This window comes from Seriola dumerili, unplaced genomic scaffold, assembly GCF_002260705.1.
Source record: "Seriola dumerili isolate Sdu_G_001 unplaced genomic scaffold, Sdu_1.0 BDQW01000073.1, whole genome shotgun sequence".
In the NCBI taxonomy this organism is placed as follows: domain Eukaryota; kingdom Metazoa; phylum Chordata; class Actinopteri; order Carangiformes; family Carangidae; genus Seriola; species Seriola dumerili.
The window spans coordinates 1,764,561-1,780,904 of NW_019174328.1; the positions used below are offsets into that span (position 1 = coordinate 1,764,561).

At 41.6% G+C, this 16,344-nt stretch overlaps 2 protein-coding genes across 4 annotated transcripts; both read right to left on the reverse strand.

Annotated features, from left to right (window-relative positions):
- Window positions 1–223: 223 nt before the first annotated feature.
- On the reverse strand, window positions 224–11,493 carry kiaa1841 (KIAA1841 ortholog). Of its 3 annotated transcripts, XM_022743782.1 has the most exons (21): window positions 10,846–11,493; window positions 9,751–9,902; window positions 9,432–9,603; window positions 9,004–9,100; window positions 8,538–8,776; window positions 8,270–8,328; window positions 7,690–7,850; window positions 6,865–6,951; window positions 6,641–6,751; window positions 6,307–6,430; window positions 5,765–5,917; window positions 4,908–5,050; window positions 4,656–4,752; window positions 4,485–4,517; window positions 4,227–4,326; window positions 2,480–2,565; window positions 1,961–1,989; window positions 1,736–1,809; window positions 1,447–1,535; window positions 1,091–1,173; window positions 224–934 (listed from the first exon to the last, which is right to left on the reverse strand). In XM_022743782.1, the coding sequence occupies exons 2-21, from the start codon at window positions 9,898–9,900 to the stop codon at window positions 898–900; spliced, it is 2,124 nt and encodes a 707-aa protein (XP_022599503.1). In that variant the 5' UTR covers window positions 9,901–9,902; window positions 10,846–11,493; the 3' UTR covers window positions 224–897. The 3 variants fall into 3 exon arrangements, with proteins under 3 accessions (XP_022599503.1, XP_022599504.1, XP_022599505.1); XM_022743783.1 differs by lacking the exon at window positions 4,485–4,517; XM_022743784.1 differs by lacking the exon at window positions 10,846–11,493 and having other exon boundaries at window positions 9,735–9,754.
- A 397-nt stretch (window positions 11,494–11,890) lies between these two features.
- On the reverse strand, window positions 11,891–15,973 carry pex13 (peroxisomal biogenesis factor 13). The gene is made up of 4 exons (XM_022743804.1): window positions 15,802–15,973; window positions 14,156–14,862; window positions 13,544–13,666; window positions 11,891–12,760 (listed from the first exon to the last, which is right to left on the reverse strand). Exons 1-4 carry the CDS (start codon window positions 15,873–15,875, stop codon window positions 12,393–12,395), a joined length of 1,272 nt encoding a protein of 423 aa, XP_022599525.1. The 5' UTR covers window positions 15,876–15,973; the 3' UTR covers window positions 11,891–12,392.
- Window positions 15,974–16,344: the final 371 nt, after the last annotated feature.

Sequence of the window (16,344 nt, forward strand, 5' to 3'; positions counted from 1 at the left end):
GACTTGTGAGGGGCACGGTGTCTCCTCTGAGGTGATGTACTGCCACCCAGTGGACAACAAGCAGAAAGAACGTATCAAATGAAGGTTTGGCCTGAGTTCAGTGTCGTTCATGTTTTATTGGTCCCAGTGTTGTACAGTACACACACACTCCAGTACAGATAGAAATGACTAGAACTATACCTCTACCAGAACTTGGGGTTGGGGGGGGGGGGGGGGTATTTAGTCTGAATCCAGATGGCTGGGCTTCACCACAGAGGACAATGAGAATTAGTACAGACTTTAATGTACTGATGTACTGTGACGATCAGTTTAACTGAAACAAGCCGAGTTGTGTTGATGCAGTAAACATTTCATCTTCCCATCTGGCCTTTAGCAGATGGAGGATCTGGACTTTTACTCACACAAGTGTTTACTGGATCTAAACAATTCAGATCTTAAAGTCAGACAACAGACGGAGAGGACTTCAGCTGCCTCAACTAGAATTTCTCATGTTGTCCTTTGCAGAAACCCCCACATGTCTGGGTCCTGAAGAAACACTGAGATCAGTCAAAGTGCATTTCCTAAGTGCTGAGCCGGATCCAGAGTTCTCCCTGCTTTCCAAGGACTGGTCACAGCTGCACAAATAAACAGCGAGCTGAGTGACAGAGGATGCAGTTAATGGTGATCCATACATAGTCACCTGAGTTAAGCAGAGGGGGGAGGGGAAGGGGGCTGACAGGGAGTGAGGTTGAGGACAGGGTCCACAGCTAGGTTATAGGAGGTGGCCGTGCTAGAGGGGCTGTCAGTAGGAAGTTATTTTGCTGTGCTGAGCCCTCGTAGGAGGATCTCGCTCATCCTCTGTGTTCTATTGACTCTTCATCAGTTTGTCTCTTCAGCAGCTTTTTCCCATCAGGTCTTTTATGTTGTCCGGATCTGAGCGTAGCGTATTTTAGGTCTGCAGGGCCAGAGTGAGAATAAGACGGTTCATTATGAAACTGAAGATGAGCAAATGTGTGTGTGTGTCTCTGTGTGTGTGAAAATGTGTGTGTGTCTGTGTGTCTATGTGTCTATGTGTCTGTGTGTGTGTGTCTGTGTGTGTACAGGACTGTACCTGGGTGTCTTCTCTGAACTCTGTCTGGCTTGAGAGGCACTCTTAAACTGAGACTCCAGTCTGGAGTAGATTCCCCCTGCAGGCTGAAACACAACACATCACACACACACACACACACACACACACACAGTCGGGACCAAAAACAATCCAACATCAAGCAGCTGTAAAAACTAGGACAACGGGCTGACAGCTCAACATCAACCGTCACATGATGTGAAAAGATCCTGGTCAAACTTTTGCATTTCCAGCGTTGTGATACTACACATCATTTAACATCTATCAAGTGACACACACACACACACACACACACACACACACACACACACACACACACACACACACACACACACACACACCTCTTTAGTGTCTTTAGACTTGCTGTGTTCCTGGTCTCCAAATCTCATCTTAGTCAAGTAGCCGATGATCTCCACCATGCGACGCTGGTCTGGTTCATAAAGACAAGGATTTAGCAAAAAGAATAAAAACACAACAAGCTGAACTTGCTGTAAACGGAGTAAAAACATAATAACAGTGAGAGCAGAAAGACTAAGACTCAGCCTGATTTGATTTGATGGTACATTACCTGATACGCCTAAAAATATAAAAGTATTAATAACATTCACTTCCTGTAGAGTCCTTCTTTACCTTCCTCTCTCTGAGCGTCCTGGTTGTAGCGCATGGAACGAGAGCTGTCCCACTTACTCTTCTGGACGCTCACTCTACAACACACACACATGCCACAGGCACCAGAGTAAACCACAGTTCGGTCAAACAGCATACACACACTACATGATGACTGTGACACATACAGAAACGAGGAAGTGTGTGTGTGAGGATATTTTATATGATCGTGTTTGCAGATGAACTCACGTGAAAGGTGTGTTGTCCCTGGTCTGTGACTGAGGGGAAGAGACAGTGCAGGTTATAAAGTGTAAAATACTGTATGTGTTATTAGAACAGAGCATCTAAAATCAGAAAGTGTTTCTGGTTGAATCTGCAGCAGCTAATGGAAGTTCAGGAACCATAAATAACAAGTGTACAAGATGCGTTCAGGGACATGATGTTGAACTGTGTCTGTTTAAGCAGATGTTTTGGAGAAGTCATGCATAAACCTAGAGTCAAATTCTCTGAAGCTAAATTATTTTGCTTGGATTAACAAATTATAAACAACTTCCAGAGTGTCTACCTAACTTCATATAAGATATAAATGTCACTTTATTGTGAAAATTAACTTCTACGTATATCAATAACTAAGACATTTCTATAAGTGACACACCCTGTTACAGAACCACCTTGCACCATACTGTTCCTTAAGACCAAAGCAGTGAACAGATGTTTCAGATATTTAGGTTGAATTTGAATTGAATATGAATAAAATCAGTGACTCACTTTCTCCGGTCGGTCTTTGCGTTGGAAGTTTGGAGAGGAAATTTGTTTTTTCAGAGGTCTGTGGGCCTTCTTGGCTTTTTTAGCAGCTGGAGAAAGAGAAAACAAAAAAACCTGTTGAGTTTTCCTTCAGCCTCTGATGCCACCTCCTGGCCAAAGACGGCAACTGTTTTATTTTCCGGTCTTAAAAATGTAGAGCTGGAACAATGAAATGATAAAAATAGACGTGATGAAAATGTAAAGGGAGAGTGGAACGGAGGCAAGGTGCTAAAAACAGCAGCATCTCATCACGTGTCCCCACTTCACTTTCATCATTTAAACTTTGACGGCGACTCGGTGTTGACGCTGCTGCACTACAAGGGTCACAGGAAGCAAAACTCATTGACACATTACATGCAAATAAACGTGACATTTATTATGAGGACAGAGGTGATTAGTCACACCAATACATAACCTGAAGGCATCACATGTTAAATGGTAAAAGTCAGTCAGAGTGATGCAGCATGTTTACTTCTATCATTTCATTCGAGTGATTTCATCTCCCAGTCCTCAGATAAAATGAAAATCAGTGCAGAAACTACATAAGTATAATCATAGTCTGATTATTGATGATAAGAAAGTAACAGATGAGCAACAGTTACAGAGTGAATATTCTGTTGTCACAATATTCTCAGCATCACGTCAGTCATAACTGTCATGACTTTCAATCACAGCCCACTGATGCAGACACACAATGAACCAAATAAACTGCAATTAAACTGTCATCACGGTACCACACTGTGGTTCTAATAGTGATGACAAGTACAGTTACCAGCCTGTAATCAAACCTCCCAACAGCATTTTAATCATGAGTGAATCATGAATATCCATCTCCATCTAACCACTGATTAAAAGAAGTGAAGGTCAAACATCTGATTTTTGTTGCTATGGGAAAAAAATCTTTTGTCTATTCAATCTGTTCACAACTGAAACTCTGCAGCTCTGAAATGACGAGTTTATTACTCAATTAGCTGAACAGAAAGTTTAATGTAAGTCATTTTAGTTATAAATTTGATTATAAATAATTTTAGTAATTTATTAAGTGAAAATACCAAAGGATTAGTTTCTCTGTATTTCTAATATGAAATAAATACTTGAGTTTAACTGCTGATCAAAATCAATTAATAAGAAGAGTTAAAGTAAAAGTATAACTATATTTTTAATTGATATATTAATTAAGCAAATTAGTCAAGAGAAAATTAATATTAATCTCATGTCAGTGTGTGAAGTAGTATGAAGAAGGAGACCCTAACCCTAACCCTGGAGTCTTCTTCACATCTGCACTAAAGTGCTGACGGGATCAATTCACTGTTGTTCATCAAAAAATAGTTTCAGCACAAAATTCCCCCATAAAACCACAAATGATCTATTTTACTTTTCTATTTATGTACAAGATAAAACACGTGACTTCATCTTACTTTGTCATCTTTAGATGTGTCAGAGGACAAAGCTCGGCTGTCTTCTTCTGCTTCCAGGCTAAGCTAAGCTAACAAAGTCCTGGCTCCAGCTCTGGCCCACTCACTCATCTCACTCACTTTTCCTTTAAAATAAGATTTGTTAAAAAAATATCTAATAATCTAAAGTGTGGCTCAGATCAAAGCTGCACGGACAAAAATGGGAGGCGTTTAACACTACGTCACAGATTTGGTTCAAGCTCCAGAATGAAGATTTAACAACATGACGCAGGTGTGATCTGTGTCATCTACTCCACCTTGTTTCTTGGACAGCTCCTCTTCATCCCCCACCTCATCTTCAGTGACCTCTGACCCCGTGGTGTACTCCTCATCCTCTGACAGGAGAGACTGCTGCCTCTGAGAGGTCACACACATTAACATTCAGCTGCTTTATGACTTCACGGCTAACAAAAGATCTCATCATCAACCATGTTTGTAATTGTGAATAAGAACATGATTAACACCAGAATAAAAGCTGATTCTGTAAAATGAAGGGAATGAGGGAGAAGTCCTACCAGTTGCAGACTCCAGTTTTTCAAGAGGGAAAACTGGTTAAAAAGAGAAAGTAGCTGAGGTCAGAACCAGAAAAAGGACAGAGGCAGAGAAACACACAGGTACAAGAGAGGGAGGGAGAGAGGGAGAGAGAGAGAGAGAGAGAGAGAGACAGAGAGAGAGAGAGCACTTACAGTGCTGCCGTCTCCTCTCAGAGGTCCGAGGAGTGTTGGCTCCAGGAGAACATCACAGTCCTGAACCTTTTCTGTACTGGATGGACTCTCCTCAGCCCTGACACAACACACACACACACACACACACACACACACACACACACACACACACACACACCATCAGTAAACAGCATTTCCTTGTACTTCTCACACAAACACACGCACACTGCCAGAAAAACAATCATCTTCAAGTGATCATAGACTTGTGCTCACCCATCTGCAGGAGGTGTGTTGGACAAACACACTGCGTCTCTGTGCAGCAGCAGGTCATTAAGGATTCTGGTCTGGGCCGAGGTCACCTCATCACAGTTCTCTTCATCAGGTACGCTCACTATGTGGTCTCGCATCTTACAGCCCTGAACACACACACACACACACACACACACACACACACACACACACACTGAACACTTAGCTGCATCAAGATTTCCTCCTCTAGCTAGAATCCCAGACAGAAAGGCAGCAGCAGATTGAAGCAGCACTAGAAAAACTTTAACACCCAGGAGTGACTGAATGTCATCTTCTTATCATTGGTGTAGATGTTTGCAATGTGCTGCAAACTGAAGTTTTCATATGTAACTGATCACAGATTGGATTAACTGTGTTGTATTACCACTGCAGAGGTGAATAGTGTGTATTGTTAATGTTCAAATAAAAATCAGTGATGCCTGAAGCTTTTCTTTGCAGTTTGCAGCCACAAATATCTGCTGTACAATAAATATCTGGGTCAGTGGAGGGACGTGGTGATGAAGTGAATTAATCCTGTATCATCATTTGTCACACGGTGTCTTTGTGCTGCAGTTCAGCTCTCATTAATCTCTGTGTCATGAACTGTGAGCTGCATTTATCCATTCTCTATAGCCATGGAGGATAATAGAGGTCAGTGGCCATTCCAGCATGTAGTGGGTGGAGGGCACAGACGCACAAAAGTACAAATAATGGTTCAATTAAACCTTGTTTTATTTATATACTAGCTAAATATTCATTAGTTACCCAGTAAATGCTTGTTGTTGCACTACCACACAACAAAAAGCGTGTGTGTGTGTGTGTGTGTGTATGTGTGTCCATACCTTGGGCATACCAGTGGGATCAAAGCGGAGAACCCTCTGGTTGCAGCAGGGGTAGATTCCTGCTCCATGTAGGCCTTTCTCTGCACCCAGGCCGGGGTACAGCACACTGTCCGGGTGGTACTTGCAGCAGGTCAGCTCTGCACACACAAACACCTGCACGCACGCACGCACACACGCACGCACGCACGCACGCACACACACACACACACATACACTAACCTGCTGTGATAGAATCATTCCCTCACACACATTATTGGACAATGTGATGTTTCTCACAATATGAAAATCACACATATTAACTTTTTCTGCAATACACACATATAGTCTCACACACACACACACACACACACACACACACTAACCTGCTGGCATCGGGAGCAGGTGAGGTAGTTGATGGTACCCCAGATTCTCCAGTAGACCAGGACCCAGGACTTGAGGTCATCATACAGACCAGTGATGTACTCATGCACATCCCAGCTCTTCTGCCTGCACGCACGCACGCACGCACGCACGCACACACACACACACACACACACACTAACCTGCTGGCATCGGGAGCAGGTGAGGTAGTTGATGGTACCCCAGATTCTCCAGTAGACCAGGACCCAGGACTTGAGGTCATCATACAGACCAGTGATGTACTCATGCACATCCCAGCTCTTCTGCCTGCACGCACGCACGCACGCACGCACGCACACACACACACACACAAGCAGGAAGAGGCAGGAAATGAAGAAGTGAAAGTTGTTATAATAATAACAATATTTCTCTCTGTTTATAACTGAGAGTAAAATAAATACAGGAACTGTGATTATATGAATCTGGCTTTTGTTCATTACTTTAAAACAGAATCACAGTCAACAGCTGCTGTAATACCTGGTGTGTGTATAGATGATCTCTCCATGAGCGTCAATGTTGATTTTCCCTGGAACACAAGAAATCTTCCTCTCTGTGTCTTTGGTCAGCAGCTTAAGGCACAGACCACATCTGCCAAACAGAAAAAATGCAAATACTATTCATGAACTCTCTCATGTGAGAAACTAATAACCTGTTTGAAGGAAACTGCGCGGAGAAACAAAGAAGCGACTGTTCCCACTCACCTGTAAAGAGTCAAGGCGTTCCCCGGTGAATCTCTGCTCTGATAGACGGGGTCAAAGAGACGCTCAATTTTCTTCTGGAACAATTTGCTTTAAAGGTGAAAGGAAATAAAGTAAGGAAAAAAATCAAATATTATTTGAAGAAGAATTCAATCCTTGAATATGTAAGGATGACTTGTCATCTGAGGCCTGACCGCCCCCCACCGCTGTTATATCAGTAACCTGCTGACACTAAGATTCACCATCTGCAACATGACACTCAAGCCAGGGCCAAACTGAAATAATAATTCATCCCTGGAATCTAACATCAACCCAGACCAGTGTCCAAACACTCCCAACACACCACTTATACAGGACTTCAACCATTGTGTTCACACTTTTCACTGTTTATACCAGTAACAAATCTTTCTGTTTTATTACTACACACAAAAACTGCTTAAAAAACTTCACAATAGCTTTAAAATAGTTTATTCAGTTTCAAGAGTGAATCAATGGTACTTCTTTAATTAAGGTTACAGGAATAAATATTCATATATTATATTTCATATATTATATTATATTATATAATATTCATATATGTAAATGTATATCAAAATAACCACCGCACACTGAAATGAGTCCACTGTGACTTTTTTAAATTAAATTAAATGTTGATGGTATTTCTGCGTTTTTTCAAAAAATACAATCAACTCAGGAAGGATAGTTATGGTGGTATTATGATGTGCTCTGGGGAAGCCCTGTTAATGTGTAGTTTCTCCTCACTGCTCAGCCACACGCACCCCACACACTGACTGAACGTTGTGTTGATTGTTTACACTCTGATCTCACCTCTTGAACTTGTCTTTTTTGTCCCTGATGTCGTCGGCCTCGTTGTGGTTGAAGAGCTCAGCGATGCGTGTTGCTAGGTTGCTGTTGATGCAGTTCATGTTGCAGGGTGTGGCCACGATGGCACTCATGTGTTTGTGGCAGTACTGGATACATTCCTCCACCTGAACATGAACAAAGATGTACCGCTTTTATAAGAGCCTTTTGCAAGGACTTTAACTTAAATTTCTATAATCCTACTGTCACAAATACTGATAAAACACCACTGCTATAATGTTACAGAGCCTAAAGAAGTACAGCAGTTACCTAACTAAATAACATCTTCACTATTAACATCCATGCAACATCAATTTAACAAAGCTCTATCTATGGGCCTCTTGTTTTCCCTGAACAAAAAATGATCAGTTGTAAAACAGAAAACTATTTATATCATAAATGTAAATATAGGAGAAAGCTTGTAAGAACATTTCCACCATTCAATTTCAACCTTCTAAACAGCAACGTAAGTTCCCTGAGTTACATCTGAAAAACAAGGGGCCCGAAGCACGTCACCACATCTAGCATCACACGTCACAACACTTACTAACGTATCCATCTTCAAGAACTCGGAGGAGATCAGGATTGAGATCACATTGCTGGGCTCTGTAACCGACAAACACCACATGACCAACCAACCAAGCAAACCCCACAACCAACAAACAACACAGAACACACAGCCGGTGACCCACCAAACACACACCACGTTTAGTGACCAATAAATCAAGCACCGTCTAACAGGTGCCAGAAGTGACAGCTCAGGCATTCCCATGTGGAATAATGTTGTATCTGTTATTGTTTTACAGGGATTTTACCAAGCCGGGGTTTGTCCTTGTTTCCCTCGCCTGCAGAGTTCCTCCTGACGTAGTTCATGAGCCAGTCAAAGATCTGTACGTCACAGTGCACAGAGATGTCCACCTCCTCCCATCTCTGGGGGTCCACAGACAAGTACTCAGCGAAGTAACGCATCTCTTTAACCAGAAGATCTCGAGGACATGTGAAGTCCTGCTTCAGGTTCTTGGTCTCATCACACACATGAATGACCATGTTGGGACTGTAGGAAAAAGTCTATATCCATTATTTGCAAAAATATACTAGTCAGTAAAAGTTTCCACTAAAGAAAACTACAAAACTTTTTATAGCTGCCTTTCCAGTCTACAAGGGTTGAGTATCATGTTAACATAGAGCAGATCTGTATGTATCTTTTATTTATGTTAGCTGGCTTTACTGCTATAGGAAACAGCACTTTGTAAAGACTGAGCATGAGTTACTACAACTTACTCTCGTGGCTTCTGAGGTTTGTCATCCTCCTCTACTGAGACTCTTTTCTCTTTCTTCTCCACAGCACCAACCCTGCCTGAGAGCGTCGATTTGGAGCCTGGTTACACAGCAGACAAAAATGTAGATACACTCTGAACCCAGTTATAAAAAAAATACCGTAGCTACACATCTCTGGGCACTGCCATACATTTCATAAGTATTGTACTGCTCTAAAATATCAGAGTGTCCCAGTAGTCTGTGTTTTCTATTGGCCTGAGAACCTTCTAGTAAAAGTGATCTCAGCCTGGTTTTAACAAAAAAGTTAAAAAAAAGTATTAATTCAATTAAACTTCAATGATTTATGAGAGGAAGCTAAGCTGTAAAAGCAGCAAATAAAATAACAATGTCAAGAAAAGGTTTTTTATCTGCTCAGAGTGGCACTGACTAACCTGTAACTTTGCTGGTGCTCTGGCTACTACCTGTCTCCACCATCTCCCCAGTGTCCATCAGCGTGGACAGGCCGTCTGAAGGGCAGGTGTTTCCTTCGGTCAGGGTATTACACTGGTTGTCCACATGAGGAAAACCCCCACTGTTCTTCAGCTCCTCGAATCGACGGGCACACTGCAAGGTCACATCAGCCATGATATAATTTCTTATCAACAAGTCAGGCTTTATGGTGCTAAATCATGTAATGACTGGTGGAAGGGGCTGGATGGATGGAAGGGTGGATGGATGGAAACATTCATAGTTACCCAACATCCCAGTTACCTCCTTGGGAGTGAAGCCTGGAACCAGCTTGGCTACATTGTCCCAGTTTATGGGCTGGGGTACTCCCCACAGAGAGCCCAGCACCATGTCCAAAACTAGGACGTTGTTGTCATAGGGAAAGTTGTTGTTGTCTGAGCAGAAGCGGCTCATCTCTAAACAAACAGAGAAATAAATAACAAGTGGCAGTGAGTCAACACTGAATCCCTCTGTTTCATCATCATATCCAAATTAGAGCTGAAATTATTTGTTGATCGATGGAAAATTAGTTGGTAACTATCTTGATAATCATTTAAGTCATTTTTCAAGTATGAATGCTGCAGTAAATTGAATGTTTTTGGTTTTTGGACTGTTGGTTGGGCAAAACAAAGGGGTTAGGGAAATTTTGATGGATCTTTTTTTCTATTTTCTGGCATTTTATAACCCAGATGAGAAAGTGTAAAATTTAAAACATAATCACCATTTAATCAATAATAAAAATAATAGTTAGTTGAAGCTCTTATCCAAATTATTTATGATTCCTTACCTCTAGTGAAATGTGGTATGTGAGCAATAAGTGATACGCATATTATTAAACTATCATTTGTGAGGTAGTGTGTTGATACTGGTTCACGAGTAGCAACTTCAGCCATCTTCCATAAAGTTTAGACGTATTTCTGTACTAACTTTAACCTTCAAATGGTAAATTCACACAATTTACATAAACGTTACATGAAGTAGTCTCAAATTCATCTAATTGACTAATGGTTGTGTTATACATCATTCACTATAAATCAAGAGTTATTGTGATTTTCAATCATTAAATAAACCCCCAAGGGCTATGCGTAGCTTCACTTTGAGATACTGTTAGCAGCCAAGAGTAGATAGAGTATTTGTGCATTTTTCCAAATGACTGTATACAGTCGATGAGGATTTAAATACAATTGCTGCTACAGGTAAATGACATAAATTCATCTGTAGGGTCAACAGGGTAGTGATGCTAGCGCAGGCCGAGTCCATCTGTCCTCCTCCTGCTCTGATGCTTTTAGATCAAACTAACTCAACCGGTTCGCTACTCACAATTAAAACAACAAAAAGGAGAAAATATTGTTGACATACTTATCTGGTGTGAGAGATTTTCCTCCCCGTCGTCTCAAACAGTACACTAAGCCGGTGTCTGTTTTATGTCATTGTGTACGGATGATGCTGATGCTGCGGTCTTCTCCTACCGGCTAACTGCATCCTCTGGTACTGCTAGCTAACTTTGCTGGACAGGATCTGCTGCCTTCAGGTACTCCTAGTAAAGTCCTAATCACCAACAAAAAGCGTCACGACCGCCAATGATGCGGTCAGTGGCATGGTATTGCTCAGTTGTTGTGTGCTGTTTTTTGTCTCCAAATTATTCTTGTTACTTGCTATGTAGTGACGTCAAGACGAATTGTAAGATATACACCCCATTAACAATTTTCTCCCTTTTATCTAAGTGGACAAATCTTGCACAAGTTCCATGAGTAAAGTAGTTATGCAATCAATAATGTGAGATATTTAAGAAAGAGTGGATCCTGACTTAGGAGTCTTTTGTCAAACAACTATTTACCAGGTCAAGAATGAACCTTAAAGCTCAATTCTATCCATAACGCCAGTAATTCCGATAGTCCTTCAAGGCAGCCTTAGCTTCAATCAGCTAGCATATCAGTTAGCTAGTAAGTACGTACTTATACTTAGGTGTTTGTATATTTTTAAACCCAGTAGCACGGGAAACCTGTTAGCGACAGGCTACACTGACACAATACAAACGCAGCGGTCAAGTCATAAGATAATTTAGACGAATAAACAGTTTGGATGGTTCCGTCGCTATCTACAGCAGTGACTCGTCCTCGTTGACGCAGTGCAGCAGGTTATGCGTTCTGTTGCCAAGAGACAGGGGTCGTAAATCCAGTGTTTCTGCCATAAATCATCCATAGACTTTTGACAAAACTAAATTCAGTAACATAAAAGATAAATTGATATTATCCTTCTTATTATTATCATCATCATCAATATCAATTAAATGTGTGTGTGTGTGTGCGTGTGTGTGTGTGGTAATGATACATATTGGACAAAATGATTTTGAAAAATATTTATTTTCAAAATAATTATATTAAATATTTACAAAATTATTTCCTGCTAATGGTTGAAAATGTGCAAAATTAGCCCCTCCTCAACCTGAATGAATCCACTCCCATTCGTTTCACAAAGACAATACAGAGAACCAAGCAGCCTACAAGTGAGGGCCAAGACCAAACACAAGGTTACATTATTACAGCACCAAACAAGAACACATTGGTGTTGTTCTTACACAGTCATACAGGTGATATATCAATACTAAAGAAATGTAAAGATAACCTCCTAATATGAAACACATGGGCTCTAACCAGAACAGTGCAACCATTTATAACCAGTAACCTTATCAGAAGGTCCAGATTGTGTTAAATGATTTGAATCATTATAGATGACTCTTACAACTACTTGAGCAATTCTTCCATAAGTCCATGGTGTTTCCCCAAATATCTATTATGAGCTGATTATTAGTCAAGTTAAACATTACAAGCACGTACTGACTCAGCCAACCAATGTTATGAGCACACGCAGACCTGCATGCAGAGATATGTACATGCACACCAACATCACAGGTCAGTCTTCTCAGGGATGTTCAACACTGTGCTGGAGGGCATGCTGGAGTTGGATGTTCCCAGACTGAAGGACGCTGGTGTTTCTGTGTACACTGACTCTAGCAGCTCCTCTGAGGATGCTGAGGTGGAGGCTGAGCCGAGGCCGGGGGTAAAGACTTGGGCAGGATTCGGTTGTGGGTGTGCAGCCTTGGCTGTCTGGGAGGCCTGCGTGTTCCCCTGCTGGACCTTAGAAAGATTCTCCATCTCTGGGTGCCTACGGCCTCTCCTCTTACCAAGGACCTTGACGTAGTTGGCTGGGACAAGCCCTGTGGTCTGACCGTCCACACTGGCCAGCAGCCAGCCGCGCACCCTGGGTTGTTGCTCTACACACAGGAAAGAATAAAAAGTCTGAGCTCATCAACTTCAAGGAACGTTTGGTCACCAAGTTAATCAGAGGGACTCTCAGTTTTCTCTTCGCATAATCACTGGTCTGTTGTTGCATGGCAGCATTGCCTTCCTCCTCCATTACCTACAGTTTAATGCTTGCCTCTACAATACTACATGGACAGGAAAACACACTTTAACACACTCTTCTAATATTTATGAGGCTTATGTGTTACCATGGCACCAAGTATTCTTTCTAGGGACCACATTAAAAATACAGATAAGAATTTTGTTATTCACTCGTATAATTCAAATGTGTCTCAAATCTGACTAACTTTACAAAAGTTGTCTATAATATTGTGTGATTATATAAGTTTAAAAAAAAAAAAATAGGAAATGTCACCATTTACCGTATTGAATGTTACCTATTGTAAAACAGAGTAGCAAATAATCTACCACAATATCCCAGACAAGGAGTGGGTGATACAATCCTCAATCATGGAAAACATGTACAAGTTTTTTCATGAAAATATATATATATATATATATATATATATATATATACACACACACACATTATCTTCCATGATAATGTTTAGGAAAATCAAACTTTTAATGGATTAAAAAAACCAGATGAGAGACATGATGCAAAAATCATACTAAAATCCAATATTGCCATATATGTGTTCATAGATTTGCAACATTGAAAAGGCCTGGTGCACCCAGAAATGGGAAACATAAAGGTAGGAAATAATGGCCAGCAGTCATTAAAGAGTTCTCACCTTTAGGGGCGAGATTGAGCATGTCTCCCGCCCGCAAAGAAATCTCCTCCTCAGATGCTGCTGAGAAGTTGTACTCTGCTCTAGCCACTACATGGTCATCCTCTCCGCTGGCCCAGTCAGTGGCTAAAATAGAAACACAAAACATTTTTACATCTTATCGCTTGGAGTAAAAGATTGGCTACATAAACCAATATGACAATCACCTCCTCTGGCATCGAATATAAAAAAACATCTGACAGTATTTGTTGCCTTGGGTACAACTGATGGAAATCTGTAATGTTTTCCAACTTCTTTCCCAATGATCAGTGAAGGTTGTATGACATACTATCTAGAGAAGTGCTTCTCAACTGTCTCCACTGAGCCACAAAACAGTGGTGGTAACTTGTAAATCTAGCATTCACTGAGATTGGCTGGAAAAACACCTGTAAAGTCTTGGGCTTTGATGTGTCATGGTGAGAGCTGCTGATCTAAAGTACAAAGAAAGTCCCAAAAAGGCTGCTACTGAGTTTGTGAAGAGGGGACCACTCTTGAGCTTAAATAGTTATTTGTATAAAAATGTGGAAACACATCTCATCTACAAGTAAATAATCTCGAATGTGCTGTACGTCTCACCATTTTCTTCAGAGCGAGGGCTGGAGCTTAGAAGTTTCCAGATAAGGTAGGGTCCACCCAAGACTACAGCAAAAAACAGAAAGATTGGCCAGGATTTGACAGTCTGATCCTCCATCCCCGGTCCATATCCTCCAGATGCACTAGTAGCTAGGGCATCCGTAGCACTGTCTGCCCATAAGTCCTCAACCTCAGCATCTGACCTCCGCCCCAGCAGCCTCTGTAACCGTCGGTAGAGGTATCGCAAGGTGCGTACCAGGGCAAAGGCTGACAAGACTCGGGTGAGGTGTGCACGCAGCCGCGTTAGGTGGTTAGCTACGTCCAGCACGGCACGAAAACTGTTATACACAGCTGAGAAGGTGGCGTCCAGCATCATGCTGACTGAGGCAAAGGCCTGGACGATGCTCTCAATGGACTGGAAGGCACCGCGGCTGCTCTCCTCTGCCTGCTGCACAAACCTACTGGGGGCAACGTCTTCCGTGTGGGGAAGGCGGCTGTACCCTCCCATGCCATAGCCCCCACCATAGCTGTAAGGGCTGTAGCCACCATAGATAGAGCTCCCATAGGGACTGTAAGAAGAAGTGAAGGAGCTGTAGGATGGACGGTAGGACTGCTGGACGGGACGAGGGGGCACTGGGGGCACCATCCTGGTCAGGACAGGAGGGCCGGCAGAAGTGGGGGGTCCTACAGCTGGTACAAAATCTGCAGTTCTATTTGATGAAAAGGCCAAGATAGAATAAAGGATTAACATAATTACATTAAATTTATAATAGTATGAGCTACTTAATATGTCGTTGCAGGAGGTCATGGATGAGGCTAAGGGTGATGTTTACCTAAAACTACAGCAGATATTAGGTAAATAATATTCAAAACAACCCTTTGGGTTTACAGAACAACCTTACAAATTGAAAATAAGATTCCTCAAACCCTCAAAACGTTACTGGTATGAAACTGCTTCCAGTTACAGACAGTAAGGTAACTTGGTGCCTCATGATAATTAATAATAATTAACAGGAGCATGAAGGGCACCCAGAGGGGCCAATGTCAAACTACATAAACCAGACTTCAGAGGAAAAAATGGATAATAAATAATCTGGATCTGCACCAATATTTACTGGGTTCTTCCCTGACCAATCCCTTCACCGGGTTCAGTAAGAATCGGATCGAATTTGCGTAATTCATCACAAAACACAACCTCCTTGAAGGTACATTTACTAGGTTTCGTTTAATGCACTATGTGGTGTTTCCATTCACAAATAAGGAACGTAAAAGAGGTATCGGAGGAATCATTTGTGAAGTCTGGCGAGAAACTCAGTTACATGCACCAGTAAAGGGCACATGACAGGGCCTTGTTGGGCCTAGCTCATAGGTTAGCTATTAGCACAGCGGTTTCGTTGCTCGATTAAATTCTTTAGGTAGCTAACTCACAAACGGGAATACGATTGGTATATTAGCAATTTACCTATCTAGTCAACTGTTAAATGATAGCTCCGAAGCTCTGCCATATTGTCGTTGTCTTTAGTTTTGGGTTTCTCATCCCACAACTTTTATATTAGCTAGGTATCAACAACAGCGACCCAATTGTAGCTAGTAAACACAAAAGTGATTTTACGTTAGCGAGCTAGCTAACGTGGCGAAAGAGCGTTTACCTGTAATTTACAGGTGCAGCCATTGCCCCTGGAATGCGTCTTTCCCATGGCTTTGGCGGAGGCTGTGAATCCATCACGATAAATGTATGTATATATCCACAAAGTATAGAAATACTGCGGAACCTGTCCCCCTAACTGTTTCTGCTGTTGCCTTCCTGTGCTCCTCGTAATTTCTACTTTGTAATGTTGCAGCTCATGGGTATGACAGTGGATCACACCTAAAGGGACTATAAATGGCATTAAACAATATTGAATTTATTTGGTACATATCATTTAGTCTATTAGATGCTGACACGGATTCCAAGATTTTAATCTCCAGAAAGATATAATGGAATTTCCAGTGTTCCAAGGAATTTCCCTGACAGCTCCTGAAGGCACCATCTGTGACTGGCGGAAGTGTTGTGGTCAAACCGGTATAAATGACAGAAGTTGGCATTACCTCATGAAACTTGGTATTTGTAAACCTAAATATATAGCAGTGGCCACTGTAAATTATTGTTCATGTTTTTATAATTTGTCACTGCTTACTTTTCCCCACTTTTT